The following is a 22,627-nucleotide window of genomic DNA, read 5'->3' on the forward strand; positions in this document are numbered from 1 at the left end:
CTCACTCCTCGCTCCCTCTGGCTTCTCTGACACCCAGTTACTCAGCGGGCTCTCTTCAGGGACAGCAAATAGTGCAGAAGACAGGTGGAACGCTGGCAGAGATGCACACCCTTTGGCAGTCTGTATTTCCTTTTGTTTATGAAACACACTTTGAATGGAAGTCATCCTCACTATCCAGGTAAGTATTCTATCTGTCCTGTGGACAGCTGATACATGTCCATCCCTTCACCCACTGGGCACACTAAATGGGCAGCCTGCAAGCACCACAGCCAGAAGCAGGATTTTCTCCCTTGGGCAGCTGCCAAAAGTTATTCACTTGTAAGCCTCAGACAGAAATGATCATGCTAAGGAGCTGAAATAATAAAATATCAAAACACTAGAAATCCTATCCATAAGAAAATGATTGTTTTAAAGCGAAAGAGAGAAGGAAAACCAACATATGCTGCAATTAAAAAAGCAGTAGGGAAAAAAATTCAAAAGGAAATGAAAGGCAACAAAGTGGAAAGCGAAAAAACTAAGACTGGCAGCACAAAAGAAACAAACACATATTCATACAATAATGAATATACCAAATAGGTAAATCTTTTCAACTCTTAATATAGTGTTGACACATATATACCAGCAAAATTTCAGATGTAGACTGTAGGCTTTCCTGGCAAACACATTAATTTTGCATTCTTCTGTTCTAAACTGTCTTTTTGAAAAATATTGGAAAATTTGAGTAGTTAAGAAAAAATTAATCCCACCAGTTAAAGACAGAAAAAAATGCCTTTGTGGAAAAAAAAAAAAAAACCCCTCCACAACTTTTTAACCAAAAAATAATTTTGGAGTAAAACAAAATATCTAGCAATATTTATCCAAAATACACAATACTTCTATATGGTATTTGGCTGAGTTTGGAGAAGTCCAATATTTTAGAATATTTATAATATAGAATATTCATTCTGCATTTTGGAAAAAGAAGAATAAGGGAGGTGGTCAGAGAGCTGGAAAATCAGAAATGCACAGAGGAGGGGAAAAAGTAAAAAAAAAAAAAATAAAGTGGACAATTTCTGAAGATGACAACATCAAAGAGAGAAAAGTAAGGCCATTGTGATCTAGCTTTGAAAAGACTCCACATCAATAGAGAGCCTAGAGTTAAAAAACCTCTCAGAAATAACAATTGTTGCAGCCATACACACCTTCTTGCTGAAGCTGAGAATAAGAGAGATGGGCAGAGGGACAGACATCTGCACTTAAACCCTAAGAGAGTTCTTAGACCTCATCTAGGCAAAGCTTCTAGACAAGAATAATCTTGTCTTTTTTAAGGTCTTAGTATGTACTCCAGTACTGAAGTGAGCATGACAGATAGACACATGGAGGGAAGAAAAGAAACAAGGACGGGGGTGGGATGGGGAGGACATGGAAGTGAAACAAAAACACTTGGAAAACAAGTAGAGAGATACACATAAAGATATATTAAACAACTTTTCTCTATTAAAAAACTCCAAAACAAACAATAAAAGATGATCATGCGATCTGCTGATGAAAGGTGTTATAAATTACAGCTGTGCATCAACTAAAATAGGAACCTTACCAATGTAAGGCAGAAACCTCAAATACCTTAATTTCTGCAGCCTAATTTCCACATTCTTAAGGAAACTAAGAGGTTATTTATATATGCATAATAAGAAAATAAATCTTGTGTATTAAAAGTGCTTAAAATAAAATTCAAGATGACACAGAAATGTTACTTAAATATGTCATGAGAATTAAAATAAACAAACACAAATTAACTGTTTCTAGAGTAAGAATAGATTTGTTTAATTACCATTTGCAGCTGAAGTTATCAAACATATATATATACGCTCATTGAATGAAAATATGTAGCAGTATCATAGGAAAAGCATACCAAAGCAGCAACCCACACAGCCTTTCAAGACCTCTTTTTTTTGGAACATTTTGAAAAACTGCCACTTTTGTCATCTCTACAGTGGCAAAAAATCTCTTAACATCATTGGAATTCTGGCTGGCATAGGATTTTTTGCCCCAAAATTTTTAGTACCTTCAGCAAGGTAATTTATCATGTGTTTTATGAAGGTCTTTGATAGTTTAGCATACATTTATTTGCTTGTAAATTCAGATTGTTCTGGGAAATTTGGTTTCCATGTCTTGTAATTTCTTTGTTATTTATTGAAGGATAAGAAATTTGTGTTGGATAAAGAGTTCTTATTAAAAAAATTCTTTTAATATCATTTTATCACTTTTATAAAATTACCAGAAGACATTCATTGGCCTAAATATCTCCCTCCTAAGGTCCGTGAGCTCTTAACACCTTCCCCTTCAGAGGCAACACATTTAGGCCAATGTCCTGCACGAGCCATGCTGGTGGTCACCAGGCTTCCAAGGGACAGAGCCCTCCTCCTTGGGACAAAACACATTCAGAAACCCTCCAAAGGCAGGCAGGCAGGCAGGCAGGCATTACCAGGGTGCCTGTGCATAGACATTCGAGCGATGCGGTCTGCGTGTGCGATTACGACATTCCCCTGGGGCAGTCACTTACTAGAATTACTGCTGTCATCCTTGGTTCCATCGAGACTTCCATCGGGGTGCATTTGCAAGTAGTAGCCTTGCCTGCAATATAACCTGGTCACTATACCCTTGAGCTGGGGATCTGAAAGACAAACATATTTTGTCACTAGCCTCAAAACTTTTTCCAAGAGTTATCCCTACTTCTCTCAGTGTAGGAGGATGTTTGGTGAAGCAGCAATGCTGTCTTAAAAGTAAGTACTACAACAGGATGTGTGCTGATGGAGATGGAGAAAAATCTCTCTGCAGAGTGTTGTTAGGTCAGTTTTATGTCCTGTTCTCTACCTTCAACATCCTTCATTATAATTAATACAGGTAAAACAGAGAAAAAAAGAACACCCAAAATACTCACAGTCAAAAGCTTAAACCATATTAAGCCCTGCAAAAAATTGTAGACTTCAGCAACAAGTATAGCCCATTATAGAAACTAACAAAACATTTGAAAAACCCTACTGGTTTCATATGTGTTAGCAACTTACTGTACTGCACATAAGTTTTAAGGAAACTGGGAGGAAAAGGTCTGTTTCTTTTCCTATCAAAAGTGGTAAACTTATTGGATGCAATTTGTAACAGTACCATTTGAAGTTCCCAGAATATTTTAACCAAGGTAGAAGCAGAACCAAGTCACCTGCCCTCTCCCACCCCCCAGGGAATAACACTCACAATCAGGGCAAGACATAACCTTTGTTCAGCAGAAAGAAAAAGCTGAAAAAGCTCTCAATAAGATAAAGCTAGGGGAAATCCAGGTAGCTTGGAACAACGAAGGTTCTCCATCTAATACTCTGCATTTATGAAAACTGCCAAGAATTGGGCAGGGGGTGCCCAGCCACAAACTCTTTGATTCACGACACAGATGTTGCCTTACCAAACCACAAACTGAGCTGTTGCAAAACAAGTTCAGAGAAAGAAGGCATCACATCTTTTAAAAATTCAACAGAACTACCTCTATGTGATATAAGTATTAATATTGGTAAACATTAACTATTAGGCCCAGTTCCAGGCAGCCAGTATGTAAATTTGTGAGAACATTTGCATTAAAATATCTATATCATATGCTTAGCTGTGCAATAATGAATTAAATTCATAAATACTTTGATACAGATATATAATAAAATAAACATGTGAACTTCAAAGGAAGACAGAAAGTATTTTCATGCAAGCCTGTGGGCAGAATACAAAATTTGTGTATAATTGCTCTCACAATTAATCATGCTGGGTTACTTAGAGTATCCTAAGGGGACGTGAAAACAAACAGTGATAAACAAAACTGCCTCTAAATGGTATGTACTGAAATTTCTGCAGAGGCTCAGTTCTGTGAAATTATCCTGCAATTGTTTTTATTGAATATCCAAATTACAAAGTCATATTAAACAATAAGCCCATCTGAATTAAAAATACAAGTTAAACTGTAAACATAATGAAAAACTGTTACTATAAATAGTAACACTGTAGGACTTCTGAGGCATGGAAGTAAATAATATGGACAATCAAAGATCAACATATAAGCATATTGCAACTTAAATTTTCTTAATTTATCTAAACTGAAAATTTTGTTTTCTGTTAATTTTTATATTATCAAAAGTCTGTCTTTATATATGAATACTCAGAAACAAATATTTTTAGAAATTTAAACATGTTAAACTGTAATTCATTTGAATGTACTATCTCCATCAGTTTCATCAGGTGATTCAAAAGTATTTTCATAATTTAAAAATGAAAATTGAGTTCCTTTTACACAGGTACTATTCCTGTCAATATATGCTTTCAGTGTGTCCTTCAAATTGACAATTTTAAACATGTTTGTTTAACACTCATTAAAAAGGCATTTTGAAACACTAAATAAAAGTATAATAAAAATATTAATAAAACTAGATATTGAAAAATTATTTACAGGAAAAGTATCAGCATTTTGAAAAACACTTCCTATACCCAAAGAAATAGTGAATAAATGATTTTTCATCAACATTTTCTAGTGCAAAGAAGTTTCATAGGAAGGCAAAGTACAGTCAACTTACTGTCACCAGCTGTTTACATCTACTGCTTCAAGAGAAAAATGTCAAACTTAGAAGTCACTTTCAAAGTTGTTTTTTATACTCATTCTATTTGTTTTCCTAAATTGAAAAATTAAATATAGTTTCTTTTAATCATTCATCTGTTTTCATAAAAAAACATTTTTTAAAATTAACCCTGCTTTACCAGCTATCCAAAATTATATCTGAATGAAAATGAAATGACACATCAATCTTGATATAAGTCATAATAAGCAATAGTCACAAAGACTACTCCATACAGCTTCAAGGTAAATATCTCCAAGATGAAGCAGACAATCCTGCCAGGCAAGAAGTTTATCTCTTCTCGTTGCAGAAAGATAAATTACCCTTTCATGTCCTTTTTGAGACATCTGAGCAGCAAGCAGTGAAGAGAAATCTGCTAGTCCCTGTATTTCTGTAGCATTTTATCTACCCTCTGTCTCTTAATAATATTACAGGAACAGTCTTAGCTTCAGATGATTTGCAAATGAGTTTCTCAAATCCTTGCTGGCCACACTTGTTTTTTTGGTTTTTTTTTGGTTTGTTTATTTTTTTGTTTTTTGTTTTTTGTTTTTTTTTTTTTTTTTCCTCTCTGCTAGACAGCAGGAGTGAGCAGCAATGCCCAGAAACAACGGCAGAAGAGAGGTGCTGCTGCCTGTCCACAGGTGTACTGGGTGTGTCACCTTTCCATAACTCTCACCAGAGTGACAAAGACAGACAGACCAGCATTTATTCCTACCCTTTAACCCCCACACTCGCTTTTATCTTCCCACATGTAAGAGAATGAGAATGGCAAGAAAACACAGCAAAAAAATAAACCAGAAACAGGATGAGAGCTGACCTCACCAAAGAGCTCCCAGTTCTTATGATTTTACCATAGAAATTTTGTTACTAGTTCTCTTTATGTGAGTTGCCACAGTGAGGTAATTTTGTGAGCAATATAATTTGTTATTTAATTTCAAACACCTTGATTTCAGGGCAAATGAAACTAAAAAAAAAGCCAACTTCACCGTGCATCAAAAATTATGGAACAGTTCCACATCTTAAGATTTCTATCAATTTTTTTGTGCACCTTGATTTCTGAGGTCGAACAGTTCAGCATAACATGTCAGCAATGCCCTACAGTGGGAAAAATTATTCTGACTTGTCGTTATTAGAGGTTGTCTCTTAAAATTCAAAGCTGTACTGAATGGACAAAGCAACAGCTTCTTAAGCCTCTCTTTCACAGCAATCTGTGTGACAGCAGCCACTTGCAGCCCACATTTCTTGCCTTTTTCCCTTGTCAGTGGTGATGGCAGGATGCATGATTGCAGTTAGCATGAACACTCTGTCAGTAGCTTTTCTGATGTTCTCAACAAAGGCAGAGTTTAATTAAGATGTCTTCTCTCTCAAATAGTGGCTACAAAAATGGCTTTGGCATTAACTCATGACAGGCTGAGTGCAGCTCTTGCTCTAGCCCAATTATGACACTTCATGTTTTGAATTGTGAATATTTTCTGTTCACAGAGGGAATGGCTTTCACGTGTACCTCCCCACTCCAACACACTGCCAGGACAGATGTATTCAGAAACTTTATAGATTTAAAATAAACTAGGGGAAAAACTTATAAAATATGAGTGTTAAAACATACATGAATTTAAAATGCTAAAAGAACAGTGGTGAATATGCCTATTGTATATTTTAAAAATTAGTATCTTAGCATCCACTGGAGTTTTAATTTTTAGTTTTTACCAGAGCAAAGCTTTTTTTTTTTTTTTTACTGTCATTATTTTTCCTTCCTCTTCTGTGTAAAGGTACTAAATAAAAGTCTGCTGACAAGCAAATGCTTAATGGGAGGAATAGTCTCACATCAACTCACATTTTTATGGAGAATAAACTGCACTATCCAGTCAGCTACCAGTCTGCCACGAAATGAGTCGCTCAGTGAGCCAAGTAAAAGCCAATATTTAGAGGTACATTCTGCTCAGACAGCAAAGCATCAAAACCATGATAACAGCTCCAGGTACTTCATGTTTTACTCGTCCTTTATTCTTTGCACTTCCATCCAGCAGTTTTCACTTGTGGATATTTTAGTACTAAAAGTACCACTCATATTGGTCCAAAAAAAAAAAAATAAAACCAGAGCATTTTTTATTTAAGGTTTTTGGTACTGATAGTCACCATGATTTGGCTGTCATGTCTTGCTCGCTGATGTTATGGTCAGCATTTGTTAGGAATCTTCTCCCTCACCTATTAAACTTTATTGAAATATAATAAAACCCCATTATAGTCTGTATTCAGATTTAAAAAAAAAAATCCCTGAAATCCTGAAACCACCAAATTCCTTTTTTACTTGGGAAGTAAAATACCACCCAAAGTCCAGAGTGTCTCATCCACTCCAGGCACATCTCCCTATTATTTTGTAAGACCTGAGAAGAGCAAAAAGCCCCTTTTCTTGACTTTTCACACAAGAGTACTCTAATAGTAGTGTGTGTAGGCTGTACTGGACTGGAATTCTTGCCATCTCTCTTGCTGAAGTGTCTCTACTTTGTGCAATAATTAATTACCCCCCTGCAGGCAGGTTAGACCCCATCCACTATATCACAGGTCAAGATATCTTCAACCCCTCACCATCTTCTGCACAGAAACTTACTGTTGCTTTAGATTAATGTCTGGATACTTTTTAAAACTTAAAACATGTCTATGTAGTGCTTAGTATTTTAGAAACTTTCCACTTAGCAATTAAGCGCTGGAAGCAGGGAAAAAATTCCACGTAAAAATTACATTTTCTTTTTTGGATTCTCATTTCAGGTATTTCAGTTCCTGCTGTAATGCTTTTTCCAGTTTTCAAAAGTCATCTTCTTCTCAAGTGTACTGCTTCTGCTATATTGCAACAGTACTCAAACAGGTACAGTCGTTACAGATGCTCACATTACATTTCACCTTGTTTATGCCAAACCTTGCATTGTCATTCTAGCACATAAAAGTGCAGGGTCCTCTGAAATGAGTGTTATACAATTGTAACGGCAAGCTTCCTGAAGCAAGTATATTGCCAATGGGGAATTCAAAATGCAGAACTTTGTACTTCATTTAAAGGTGATAAAATCATAAATAGGCATCGAAAACCATCCTTCATTATTAAAGTCTTCAGCTGTTCCAGTGATACAGCTTTTGCATTCAAAACTTTATACACTCCTAACCTCTTTATTAGACTGTCCCATCTCCTGGTGTCTTAATGTTTCCAAGTTCCTAATTGTTTTTTTTACTTTCTCTCATTGTTAACAGAATATAATAAAATTTGAACATTTATTTTATATGCTAGTGCTCTCTCATTTTAATAATATTTTTTCAATATCTCACAATATGCACTAGAAAACTCAACTTTAATTAAAAACTTAGGAGAAAATATTTTTGAAAGAAAGTTTTGCTCTATTCAGGGCAAAAGGGAAAAAGCACATAATGTGAACTCAGAAAAGCAATAGCTTCCATTATTCCCTGTTCCCATAAGTAATAATAGTCCTTGCTCTGAAACGAGGTGGCTTTCTCTTTGCTCACTTATTTTTCCGTTCTCATGATGATTACAGGGCACTCAACTTTGGTGTTTATTTTTAACTCTACTTTTTGTCCATTTATGTCTCACATCACAAGCTCATCTCCTGCAGAACCTCGCTTTGAGAGCGCGGTCAAGAGACAGAGAGTCCTCCCACGTTCCTGCGCTGCCATTGTCATCGGCACTTCCACAGCGTTTATGGTAAACTATGAAAGCAGGCTGGAGTTCTGCAAAATGGTTGCTTTTCTTAAAAATCCCCTTTGTGCTGGCATCCTTGCCTTTGTGTTGCAAATGTTTTTATGTTAACAGCAAAAGGTGCTCCCTTTCCATTTGTGGGTGCTGACATTTTGTCTCTGGGTCTCACAGTGCATTTCAAACTACATAAGCCTTGTTTCATGCTGTATGGCTTTACTCAAACAAATTTGACCACCAATAGAATTACAGGAACTTGGCTGCTAGCTGAGATAATTTATATCTGTTCAGATTTACAAGTTGATTGGATTCAATAGACTTGTCTACAGCAGAACAATTAACAGCTTCCTTTACCAGACATATTGTTTTTAGAGGGAATTTGTTGTAAAGGGAAGAAGATTAGATTGTTCAGAAAACATTTTGTTCCAAAATCAAAATTTTACATGAGCATGGTAGTTGAATTTTAGTAAATTAAGTTAATAATTTGCATTTCTCTTCCTACTGGACTTTACTGTATAAATCTGATGGTTCTGATCTTGCAACACATGAATTTGTTGGAAAATTCCAGCTTAAACACTGCCTTCCACTTTTAACCCATGTCTCTTCTACTACACTAAAATTCAAAGATCTCCAATTCCTTAGTATCTAAATGCTATCTTAGTTTATGTTATACACAGGAATATTAAGAAGAAGCTGGTCTCTACTCCCAAGCTTACTTAGATAGCACCAGTCGCAGTTTAATATATTTAACTAAAAAGCATGGTCTTCCACTAATGAAAAAGCTCCATCTCAGCAACTCTATCCACTTTCTCAATTTACTTTGAAACACTAAATTTCTACTGTCTAAATTCCATGTTAGAGAAGTCTTGCTATTACAGTTTTTATTTGTTCATTTCATTTTACATAAGCCTAAAATACCCAATATGTCTTACTGAACCTTAATAATAACATTCTAGTATTATGTTTTGGAGCTGTTCCATCTGACCATCTTAGGTCTACCTGGAATATTCTTGATTCTAAATTCTAACAGCAAAACATTAACATTATAAAAATTACTGCTTACTGTTTCTCTTGAAAAGAAAAAAGCATCAAGAAACAGATTCCAGAAAAAAGTAGTTTGTGTCTTCAATTTGAAATAATCTTTATCTTTCCATAAAAAGCCTTTGTCAAACACTAAACGTAATCTTGCTCACACTCAAAAAATATCAAAGCACAATAACATGACAGTTTCTATTACCATTTAACCTATGTATAAAATTTGACTAATGCACTGCCCCTGGAATCAGTAAATAAAAGGGATTTAAGAATGAGATTTCTCTAAAGATGCCACTGAATTTTGAAAATACAATAGGATGGGCATAGATGACCTTTACATATGTAACTGAATTTATTTCACATAGCACCTAGCTCACCAAAGAATGAATTTGATACTCCTGTTCCTAAATAATTTCTGGTTTTAGAAGTCAATGTTTAAACATTGCATTTATTTTCTCAAGCTTTACTACTTATCTCCTTGCATGCTGCATTACTAAGCAATGAAATATCTGAAGACAGCTTCTATTTCTTTCATTAACTGAGATAGAAATAATTTTCAAAGTGCCCAAACAGTCTATTTTACAAGTATTCAAAGCCATCAGGGTAATTGTTAATGGAGAGAGGATAACAGGATAATTTTAATGCAAAGTATTGAATTCTACACGACATTCCTTTTCAGGAAGTTTCCATAACAGCAAGTGGCAGGGGTCTTTAACTTATTACCTTTAATTCTTGACAAAATACATAAAAGTCCACAAAATGAAGTATATTCCCTCTGCTTAGATATGCATAACTATCACATCTGAAATATGCTTGTCAAGAACATAGTGTATTATATTTAGTTTTATGTTCTTGACAATGGCTCAAAATATTTAAATAATTCATTCACATTACATTCAAGAAATTTTAGTTTACCAACCAGCCTTAACACTGGAGAAAAACTGAAGATGCATTACCAATGAACTGGGACAAAGAAGATTTTTTCCTAGTTAGGAAGAGAAAATTAGAAATTGCAAAGTATAGAATCATAGACTCATTTAGTTTGGAAGGACCTTTAAGATGTTAAGCCTCACTGTTAACCCAGCACTGCCATGTTCACCACCATGTTCCTTGGTGCCAAGTCTATATGTCCTTTATATACTTCCAGGGATGATGACTCTTCCTGGGACAGTCTGTTTCAATGCTTTCACCCTTCCAGTGAAGAAATTTTTTTATAATACCAAACCTAAACCCTCCCTGGTACATTTTGAGGCCATTTGCTCTTGCTCTGCCATTCATTACCTGGGAGAAGAGGCTGACCCCCATCTGGCTACAGACTCATTTCAAGCAGTTGTAGAGAGTGATAAGGTCCCCCTGAGCCTCCTTCTCTCCAGGCTGAACAACCCCTGCTCCCTCAGCCACCTCCTATAAGATTTTTTCTCATAAGATGTGTCAGAGACACATTGCAGAGCAAAGATTCAATTTTCTTCGACAGCTGAACTTAAAAGCTTTCCTGATTTCAGGTGCAGCAGATTCCAAATATCTCCTAATGCACCAGTCTCATTTTTTCACTGCCACCAGAGATGCATTACTACATTTTATAAAATTACAATAATCAAAAGTTGTCATTTCCACATGACAGGTTGTTGAATTGAGTAGAATGAGTTGAGATTTGTGCAGGTTTAAATATTTAAATCAGAAAGGCAAAAAAACCCCAGGAATTATTCTTTTTCATCAGTACTAACAATTTAGTGCACAAATGTAAACTCCTGATTAACAAAACAAAAGTATTAAGTAGTAACCAAAGATAAATCTGTTTCAAATTTTAAAAACTCATTTAAAAGAAAATAAAGGTGTTGATAAAACAGTTGCATTTTAATTTAGTATTCCATAATGTACAAAATAAAAAGATTTCTTCTTTGTATCAGACAGGAAAACATTTGCTGTGAAAAAGTTTGGATCAACAAACTGACTTACAATCTTAAAAAAAGTAGAAAAGTAAGAATTTTACATAGTAGAAAACTATGTATATGTATAAATTATTATTTAATCGTTATGCTTTAATATAAATCCTCATTGTCAAACCATGTCATTCCCCAACACTGTCTAAACAGATTTCTTTACAAAAACAAAATTTGTTCACAAAGAAATTGCAGCAAAATGAGATCTGTTAAGTGCAAATTGCATTTCAGTCCTCTTCATGAAGAAACAATATTACTGGAGAAGCAGGAATCCAAAGGAATATTGATTGAGAAATGGATAATCCCATTGTGAAAAGGAAATAAATATATTTCAGTATTTGTTATTAGTTAAGAACATTATTGTTGCTGTATAAAGCAAGATTATAGAGGTTCCATCAGACAAGTGGAAGTTTGTGCTGTTAGTGTGAATACAATGCCTTATTTACTTAGAAAAATATTTATTTATCTAGAAAAGAACAGATGCACTGGCATTAATTCTTATAGAAGAGCTACAAAAGAATTTTTAATATCATAACATATACAGTGTCATTAGCAAATTTTCAACAATTTAAATAGCATTACATTCCTCTTTCACAAAGGGTTGCTGTTTTCACAAACTCCAAAACAAGTAAGAGCAACAGAAGTGAAAAGGAGGCAGCATTACCAAAAAATGTATAATAGAGGGTGTTCTACTTTTTAAGTTTATTTATTTTTTAAGAAATTATATACCCAAGAAATGTGATGAGTTACCAGAAGTGGATTAGTAAGAACTATTTGAACCAGAAATAGCAAGTCATATTAAAGATTAAGTTCTTCCTTTTTTTTGTAGTGTAACTAACTGCTGCCTGGGAATGCTCTTTAACCAGGGAAGAAATAGCAGACTATTTCCTATATTTTATTCTACTATATGTACAAGCACTTGCATGCTTTCTTTGTAAGAATACAGTGAGATGGAGAGACAGAAAGAGAAGCAATGCATGGCTGCGTTCATTTCCTGAGATAATTTTTTTCCAAAATCTCCCTGTGAAAAAGAGAAAAGTCCATTCAGCCTGCAGATTGCAAGGCTTTGTAATCTGTGGTATTAAACACCATTCAGAAATCCTAAGAGTAGCAGTTTGAAAAACTGATTTTCAAACTGAGACAAGAAAATAATCTCCTGCACTTGAAGAACACAGTCTGAATCTTTTTGAATTCTGAATAAGAGAGTAATTTCTTCTATCATTGATATGACAAAACTATGCCTCTTCACTGAAGCTAGTCTCTGCTTATTTTTTGAGTCTGAGGTCAACTTGGGCCACACCTTCAAGGCTTTTTTGTCTTCTCCTCATCTCTGCTACCCAAGAAAACATGGAATACACAGAAAGAAAACAAATTATTATGAAGTTACATGACCCCAGGATCTGGGCTTTAAGGAAATCAGCAGAATTTGACAATAATGATGCAGGACAATCACAGGAAACTGTGACAGGCAGTCACTCAGCTCAAACCTCTTTGAGGGACTTCAGCACAAACAACTTTGCTTCTCTGGAACTTCTTTTTTTTCAAGACTGACTCTAGCAAGAACAAAAAGGCATGGCTAAAACTGGCAAATTCCATTTATTCTACCTAATGCTCCTGGAGGTAAAAAAAAAAAAACAAAAAACTCCAAACAAAATCAAACTGTTTATCCCACTTAGATTACCCTGACTGTTTTAGAAACACTGTTTAGTCCAGATATTTAGCTACTAACAAGAAAACAATCAGAAGTATACTCATAGCATTTATGAGAAAATGTGCAGAATCAGTTCAGACCAACATGATTATTCACTAATAAGGAGTAAATATTCCAGTTCTGAATCTTTTGATATTGTAGTGGTGACACACTGAGCAGAGACTACCCAGCCACTCACTGCCACCTACAGAAAATGAAAGTATTCTATAATGTATCACAAGATTAAAAATACCTGCTAGGTTTTGGAGGAGCTCAAAGTTGGTTCATGTTTTGATGATGCCCAAAAATACCTCAAAAACACTGATAGGGCATTCAATCTCTAAATCTAAATTTTATTACTACACAGACTAGAACATATAACTTTTAAATATATAACCTGAAAATGAAATTAAAAATCAGTGCTTTATAAGGAATCTCCCATCCTATCTAGTGAAATTTCACAGTGATTTAGTGATCTGGTTTTTTCTTTACATTTTGGCTCCAGTGCATCTCCATCATCATGGACAACTGGCTATGCATCTACCACACATACTTTCTTAACGTGTTCAGACCGCAAGCCTTCCTTCCACTGTTTCTCACATCCTGTCTTTCACTCCCTAACCACTGTCCTCTCATTCCTTTATTATTTCCCAACTGTATTCTTTTTCCAGCTGTGCATGTCCGACAATAGCGACTATTCAAGAGGACATAAGAAGATAACCCTCTACCCTGCTGCCCAATCACGTCTTAACTTCAATAACAAAATAGATTTTTAAGCTTAAACAAATGAAACAAATTTTCCTTCAGTCACATATGTCCTTCTTTACAAATTTATAGAAACATTCTCTTCAGGCTATGAACTTAACAGAAGATACAAACTCCACCTTGTAGCTACCAGGAAATGCAGTGCAGTCTATAATTTAAGGTTGTATCACAGAGGTATATCAGCCCACAGATCCAAACCCACCAGCAACTTCTTCAACCATCCAGGCATCAGGTGCATTTTGCAGAGTAGTGAATCAGAGTAAGAACCATGGCAGTTTCAAATGTGTATTTTCTCTCAAGATGTGTAATACAAAACTGGCAAAAACCCTAAACCAAAATATATTCTTCAAGGCTGCTGAGCCACAACACTTTCCTAACTGTGGATTCTTTCTTCACTGTCTGCTTGGCTAAAAGAGTTAAAAACATCATCACTCCTTCTCAAGTCTGGCATCATCTCTTAATTTCTTACAGATGTCCAATTATGCGTGAAGATACTAAACAAGGCAAATTCCAAACCTCCTTGTTTGGTGTCTCTCAATAAAGTAACAGGTGGCATTCCTCTAACCACATAAGAACATCTCCCCTGAGGCAGTGATCTTTCACTCTTTCAAGATGGAGTAGTGAGAAACACGTAGCTCATTCTGAAGGACAGGCCAAAAATGCACTGAATTAAGTACACCTGAGAGAGCCTTCTTATGCACCCAAAACATCTATCATGTGCTCTTCAGACCTAGTCACACTGTAGAGACACTAATGCTCTCTACACTTTGGACAAGTCTTTCCCCCCAAGACTCAACTCCAGCCCTGTCAGACTGTTCTGGTTGGACTAGAATCATGGCCAGCCCCAGACAGCTGCTCATTCACTCTTATATTGTGTTAGGAAACCTACCAAAACCGCAAACATGCAACCATATGGACACAACTAAAATTAAACTAGCTTGCTTAGCATCCTCAACTATCAGCTGAGGAATTTTCTCACACCAGAACTTCCACTCCACCCTTCAACTTGAAGCTTGTCCTGAAAACCACTTTACAGAATATACAAATTTAAAAAGCATGTTTTAAACAGCAATCAAAAGCAATTTCATTCTCCAGATCCATGTGCTACGGTAACAATGACTTGTGAGAGCCAGTCAAGACTGAGGTGTCTTTCACCAGCACTCAGGAGAGCCAACAGGTATGCTTCTAGAGAAAAAATTACAACATTTTCTGAGTATTAATATTAAACCTCTTTAAATCTCTTATATTTCCTGCACATTTATTATACCGACAACTTAAATGCTATTAGAAGCTGAAAGATTACACATACTGAAAAGTAGGAAATTTGTCCCTGGGATTTCCACAGCAACTTCTGCCTGTGCCTGGTGGTGCTGCAGTGACAGCTCTGCCATCAGCTCAGAGCACGGAGCAGTTGCAACAAGTGCCACTAATTTTATTCTGTGATAATGTCCTAAAGACAGCTCCCAACTGAATTCTTCAGACCTCTTTAGCTTCCCAGTGCTGGGCCTGAGCTGCCTGGCCTTCCTTCATTTTCTAACCCTCACATGCTCTTACTCAGGCTGTCCAATGAGCAGTCCAAGGACTGATCTCTGTACCATAAGCAGAGGTGTTGCCAGTGCTCCACCTGAAATCCTGCAAGTGAAATATCGTGCGCCTTCACATCCTAACACATCTCCAGTGTAGATTTACACACACTTCAAGAGCAACATAGCATAGCTGATACACCTAGCACTTCTACTTTTTATCAGGATATAAATTCAAGCTTCTCCAGCTCCCATAGGTAGTCAGGAGGAACAAACAAACAGGACATTACTAATTTAGAAAATTATCTGAAATTAATTTACTTCCTTTTCAATGAAGCTCAGTTTGTAGCAGAAGTCTTGTTTGTTTTTCAGAAACCTTTGAAAAACAAAGGTCTGTGAAAACCTTTGTGAAACCTGTGAAAACCAAAGGTCTGTTTCCCAACACAAATACAGCAGAAGCATCCAAGATAACCCTTCAGATTTGACACAGAAGCCCAACTCCTTTCTCTACACAAAGTTAGGATTAGCCTTCATTATGCCTTATTAAGTTCTTCACTAAATTCTGTGGCAGCAGCCTCATCAAGTGGGTTTCTAATTATTTATACCTGTATGCAAAGTGTGGATTTGCCAGAGAAGGAAAAAGAAGAATGGGGAAAGAGAAAGCAGAAGCTCCCAGGACTCTGACTCATGCACTTGTCAGCTTTGTGCTGCCACAAAACCCACCTACCATATTTTTCTCTGTGTATTTTGCAGAAAAACAACTGGTCACCCCAAAACAAAAAAACTGCCATAAACTCAGAGTTTTAATCTTTTTTTTTTCCTAACAAATGAAATAGTTTGTTCAATATAAAAACATTAAAACTATAAAGTTCAACAGATTGACAGCATGAAAAAAAGACCTGCTTCAAAACTGGGAAAAAAATTAAACATTGAGAAATATCTATCCGAAAACAGAAGTTTTACTCCTGACTGTTCCCAGCTCACATCTTTTCCCTAAAAGGAAAAACATGGTTAAAAATCTGTGAAGATTCTTTCGTTTCTTTGAGTTCTATATTGCAAAGAAAAGTACTTTGAAATATATGCCAAATCATCTAGCTAAAGCAGAGGCACATAATTCTTTTCCAGCTGAGTGAACAGGATTGATTCTGAGGCTTCTGGTTCCAGCCTCGTTCTGATGTATATGAAAGGACCTGAAATTCTAAGAACTTGTGATAGGTATATCCCATTTAGAAACAAAGACACCAAGGAAGCAGAATATTAGTGCCAGATTCAGATTCTCATAAGAGTAGGACCTATACCCTCTCACTGGGAAAGTGTCATGTCTTGAGAGAGGACAAGTGCCTTCCATAGAATTTGCCTGGCTGCCTCCTGAAATCTCCAGATGTCCAGCTCTAATGAAAGAAAACCAAAGCTAGTTTTTAATCTCTGCCTAAAACTGCATCAAAAGTTGCCTCTGTGTTTCTATTTAGCATTCTTTAATTTCAGAACACGGTTAGCCATGACTATTTTGAAATGTATATTTTAGAGGTCGTAGAGCTATTAATTGAAATTATTGTTCAAGTTCAAAGACAAGCTTCTTCCATGATATTTAGGTTAAAAAACCTGTATTTTCTACAAGATTTTTAATGTGCCCTATTAATTACAGCATTCTGTGGACTCCAGTGAATATGTTACTCAGACCCCAGCAGCATGAAGATGGTGAGGATTGCACTGTGGGCAAAGCAGAGAGGGCTCACTTAGGAGAGGAGTGAGGTCAGGCTCCACCTTGGAGGGGACTGGGCTGGTCCAGAGCACAGGGGTGTGTTCCTAGAGGACCATAAGCACTGGCCTCATATTGTAAAGTCACAGTAAAAAGACTCTGCTGCCAGCAGATTTCCAGGCCGTACCTAGACACAAGGGATTAGAATCACCCTCACTTTACAGACAACAAAATAAAAGAGGATGAACAGTTTGCCCAATGCAGCAGTACAAATGTGGATTTCTGCTTCCTAGGTAGGTAGATGTCCCTGCCAGGCTATATAGAAGGACTTAATAGGAGTGGAAAAGACGCAATTAATAACTGGATAGACAGAAAGCACTATTTACAAGCACGTCAGAGGCCCCGAGTTATACATTGCTTGTGTTTGTTTCTGTAAAGCAGCATTAATTCTACTATTGAGGGAAACTGAAGGATTTTAAAAGAGGAATTTAAACTGGGGGAAGTGAAGGGGAAAAGGCTTGCCACTCTTAATAAAATAAAAATATGTCAGTGCAAATAGACATCATTTATTAGAAACCTCCTATCTGAATAGCAAAATGTCATCTACTGATGAATGCAACTGGAAGGGAAAAAAAAACAAAACACAAAAACCCTTGTAAACAGTTTCCAAACAATTTCAAATCAAACAATTTGCTTCTAAAATTATGTTTTGGTTAATTCATGTTAACTACTGGATATGTGTTGTTCAGAATACATAATTTCTCAGGGGAATTGCCTCCTCTGAAAAGTCACAAATTCTTTCAATGGCAGTTTTTGCAAACCATAAATAGCTCTAAGACTTTTCTAAAAGTCCTGAGACATTTCATAGAATCATAGAATGGCTTGGGTTAGAAAAGAATTTAAAGATCATGTAGTTCCAATCCACTGCCATAAGCAGGGGACACCTTCTACTGCACTAGGTTGCTCAAAACCCCATCCAACCTGGCCTTGAACAGTGCCAGGGATGGGCCACCCACAATTTTTCAGGGCAACCTAAATTTAAAGCTGAGTAAATTGGAAATTTATATGCAAATTACTTTACATATTATTAGGACAACAGCAAAAATCTAAAATGCTGAAGTTCTCAAAATCTCCTAAATAACCAAACATTACTAAATGCTTCTGGTTTATATCACAGAACTGTCTATACTCCAGGCATGCTAAAAGACAATAAATTTTAGTGACAAGAGCTATAATTAAAATAATCAGAATATTTTAGATTATAGAAATGGAGAGGAGACAACCCCAGGTAAATGGTAGGAAATTTTAGATTTTAAAATATAATTATTGCACCCTAAAATATTCCTTGTTTTCAAGGAATCTGTCTCCTCTGTGAGAGAAGAATCCAGTTTTCTCCTCAGCTCTGCTGCCTCTGCAGTGCAAGGGAAGGCTCCCAAAGGTTCAGGCTCCCAGCTCCATCAGGCAGCCTGCTGTCTGTCCAGGCACTGGAAACTGGGAGGCTGTAGAAAGGAATATAGCTTTGTTTTGGGATCTACAGTAATATTGTGGGTCTTTGCTCTCCTCAGACCTGCTATGCAGTATTTTAGGAAGCAGAAAAAGATGATTTCTATAGCAGACTCCATTAATAGAGTCATTAGGACTTCTACATCTGATGCAGTCCTCCTTGGCTCCCTTCACAGCTAGTGGACCCATCTATTTCAGAGTGTCATGATTTACTTCCCAGAAATAAATATTTTTAATTAATTGCATGTCAGTCAAAATATGAACCTACAAGTTACCCAAGTTTTGGTGTCTCCATAGCAAGGATTTTCATTCAATTAGGTGAACCTAATCCCAAGGGTCTAGAGTAGATCCATGGCCACCTAATCACCAGCTGAAAAACATACTTTGTTTTTTCCTGGAATTTCAGCAGAATCAAAATATCCTAGAAGAACATTCAGATTCAATAGTAAATGACCACAACAAATTATCAATGATGTTTGCGGATGATTGCAAAGAAACTTGTCTGAGAAAGTTTGTGAGTCATCTGAATCCAGCCAATATGGAAATCCCTTGAAATGTCATCCTTAAGGCAGAACTTTTTCAAAACTGGACTTAAAAGGAAATTAATTCCTAGCAGGAAGAACAGGAAAAGGTGCTAAACAACTGTTTCTCTCCAAATAAATTAAAATTACTACCTTAAAGTCAGGATTCCACACAAATATGTGACAATGGTTAAACCTCCCCTGAATGACACACCTGAAAGGTTCTAAAGACATTGAAGTAATTCTTTTTTGCTTTTTCTGGCTACAACTACCATTGCTCCACACCACCAAACCATCTCTGGTAATGTCCTGGCATTTGTAATAAACATCACCTGTTATCTACAGGTGTAGATAACAGGTGATGTTTATTACAAATGTAATTGTAAATCTTATTGTAATAAAAGTCACCTGTTATCTACATCAATGTGTTTTGAAAAAGCTTTCCAGACAGAACTAAGCAGAAAATAATGTTCCCATTGTAACATACTCTTTTAGGATAAAGCCCAAAATAAAGATTTCCTAAAAATAAAAAATAAAAGTAAGGGAAAAGCCTTTCCAGGGTTACTCAAACAGGAGTAACTATCAGCTTGGCAACCAATGCAGGTTGGGGTTAAAGCATTTTATCTGAGTCAAAGTGAGTAGGAACTCAAGACTTGAAATGTCCACGTGACAGAAAAGCGTTCAAGCTGTAGAGCTCCTTTTTATGCCCAGCAGTTTAAAAAAAAAAATCATTCTCCAGCCGTAAGACTGTTTTCTAGCAGACATTTTAACTAAGCTTGGCATTTGGCCTAACCTGACAGATCAGTAAAATAGTTTCAGGCAAAACCAACATATCAGTCCAAAAGCCTCTACCAGAAGGCCAGAAAAAAAATTGTGCCTCATTTGCCTAGGAAGAAGGATCATGTGTGACAATTTCACTTTACTTGCTCACCATAAAATATGTGGTTAATTCTTTTCTCCTTTCCTTGATGATGATATAGAGCCCTAAAGAACTGCTCCATTTTTGTGGATTTTGGGTTTTTTGTTTTCTTTCTTTTGAAAAAAGCAATTATAGTTACAAGCACAAAAAAACAAAGCAAAATGCAAAACTAAATATAGCGCAACAGAAGGTCACTTGAAGAAGTCACAAAATCAATTACCCAGATCTCATATTCATTAAGGCAGTTTCATTACTGCTACAACAGCAGTATACAATCTCAAAATTAGCACAAACGTGTATGCACATTCTACCCCCTCTAGCACAGGTGACTTACCACTGTCATCACTCCTTTGTCACTATGTGAAAGCACAAACCCTTACAAAGCTTATGTTTGGCTGCTAAAAATAAAGCCTAGATAAATGAAGCTAATGTCTCAAAACATACTCTTTTATCTCAGTTTGCTAAACCAAGGACCATACACATCTCTGCTTCCCTAGAATGATGACTGGAACTTTCTAACCTACACAGCTCTTGATATTAAACTTCACATGTTGCTGTACTTCCATATCTGAAGTTTGGCAGGTTTGTTTACATTTGATAGTGCAGCTCACTGAGAAATTCAATCTAGAAGACCAATGACATGTACTGAAATCTATCTGGATGACAAACATGACTCATTTTAGTAAGCACTCAGTAAAATTTCCATCAACAAAATTTTAGTTATATTTCAAACCAATTCTAATTCTTTATGAGAAAAAGAATAGCTTAATCCTTGTTTTGGCTGGGGGATTGGAGGAGGGTTGGTTTTTTTAAATCTTTCATTCAATTAAAACCTTTAAATGAAACAGCATTTATTTCTAATAGGCCACAGCAGTTTAATGAATCCATAGGAATATTTCCTTATATTCAAAGTGGACATGAACATAAAAGAAAGATATTTTTTTGATTCACATATGTACTACTTCCAGGACCACTTCTGATGGATTTATTGTCTGGTCTCACAGTCTTGCTTGCTAGTTGCAGTGATGAACTCAGAATGAGGAGCAACTTCTGCAGCTTCATGCGCTAAAATGAAAAACTCAGTCTTGAAAGATTTACATAACTTCTGCACTTACAGAAATTAGTGAAATGTAATCGAAATCTTTGATTTTGTTTACCAAAATCTCTACAAAAGTTGATTGTTGTCATTAGCAGATTCCAAAATTGCAGTCCCAGAACAAACCAGTTATATTTTAGTTTCCCTTTACAGAACTGAAATGAATTCCAACTATCTGCCTATTTTAGTAATAGAAAGTTTAAGAAAAATAAGCTCAGTGAAAGACACTGGGGATACAGGGATGGGCCTGAAGTTCAGCCACAGTACAGCTTGACTTTACTGTCAACCCCACAGCACTGACTGAAATTACATTAATTGCAGTCAGGTTGTTGGTTGTCACAAAACAACCGTTACTCCCCTTGGTTGTGTTTTAATGCTCGAAACTGCAGGATCAGAGCAGATAGCAGGCATTGCAGAAACAACTAAATAAAAGTTAAAGCCTGAATAATTAATGAACTACTCTTTGAACAAATCTGGTATATCCACGACAATGTTTAGATCGAACAAGATATGAATGGCACATTTGCCAGAGTTTTCCCCCCATTCCATCCTGCTCCTTGGGTAATCAGGTGTTTTACCAATATGGTAAGTCAGGATGTGTGTGTCAAAACAGGCTTTGACTGAAAATGCTGTTCTGACAAGATAGAAAACACAGCATGCTTTGCAGTGAAAAACTCCACAAAACCAAACATCAGTTTGCTTTCCCAAATGACAGAACAGTCATTTTCTGAACAGCTTTGTTTAATAAGTTGGTATTGCTACTACTCTGATTTTCAAGCTGAAGCTTTCCAGAAGCCAGAGCAGTTTCCAATGCACTACATCCTTCTGTTTGGAGCTTCTTAGGGAGAAGACCACAAAAGACTACTACTCTATTTTTGGGTTTTGAGTAGTCTCAAGGTGTGGACTTAAGGCACCACACCTTGCAGTGTCTAAACTTTGTCACAGCACAGATGACAATAACTGTATCCTTGTCTACATCAGACTGTCGTATTCTGCTATTCAAGAGTACAAGTGCTCATGGAAACAACATTACCACCTTACCTATTTACCACAGCAGACACATAAATCCCCGGAGCATTAATACCCAGCAACCTTAACATTTAATAGCATAACTCATCTGCATGTGTGATGCATCTACAGATCCACCCTATTGCTAGGAGAGTCAAAAGAACTTCGTCCCTTTTACTATTTTTTCCCTAATTTAATTTGAGGGCACATAGTTACCCAAGTGGCATATAAGCTCCAGGGTATTTATTTCACTGCTCCCCTTGGAACAAGATGTGAGATCCAATGTTGATTGATTTTACCTTAATGACTGAGCAACATCTTCATGGCAAACCTTATTTCAGCCTTATCTTCGCAATGAAGGGTGGCAACACAGTCCCTGAGATTCTGAATGGCAGGACTGTGGAACTGTCTGTTGGGATGGTTGGAAAACAACTCTGTTCTCTTTCAAAACCATCTCTGCTGAAGTTTAGAGGCGAAGGTGGTAGCAAAGGGCTTTCAGAGCTATAGAAATTCATATTTCTTCTTCCTCTGCAGGAATGCAAATAGGAAAATTTCTATCTTGCTCTAAATACAGCCTGAATGACCCCAATTAAGAAAATCTACTCAATT

General features: G+C 36.3%; 1 protein-coding gene across 5 annotated transcripts in view; it reads right to left on the bottom strand.

Annotated features, from left to right (window-relative positions):
• The window catches only part of FGF14 (fibroblast growth factor 14), a 378,598-nt gene that overhangs the window by 90,435 nt on the left and 265,536 nt on the right, over nucleotides 1-22,627 (bottom strand). For 4 of the 5 annotated variants that reach the window (XM_041423404.1, XM_041423407.1, XM_041423408.1 and 1 more), the window contains one exon: nucleotides 2,543-2,653. The exons of the other annotated variant lie outside the window; for it this stretch is intronic. In XM_041423404.1, the coding sequence (XP_041279338.1) occupies nucleotides 2,543-2,653 (111 nt within the window). The remainder of the gene's footprint in view (nucleotides 1-2,542; nucleotides 2,654-22,627) is intronic. 5 annotated transcript variants of the gene reach the window in all.

The sequence above is a fragment of the Onychostruthus taczanowskii genome, unplaced genomic scaffold (assembly GCF_017590055.1).
Source record: "Onychostruthus taczanowskii isolate IOZ18803 unplaced genomic scaffold, ASM1759005v1 scaffold77, whole genome shotgun sequence".
In the NCBI taxonomy this organism is placed as follows: Eukaryota; Metazoa; Chordata; class Aves; order Passeriformes; family Passeridae; genus Onychostruthus; species Onychostruthus taczanowskii.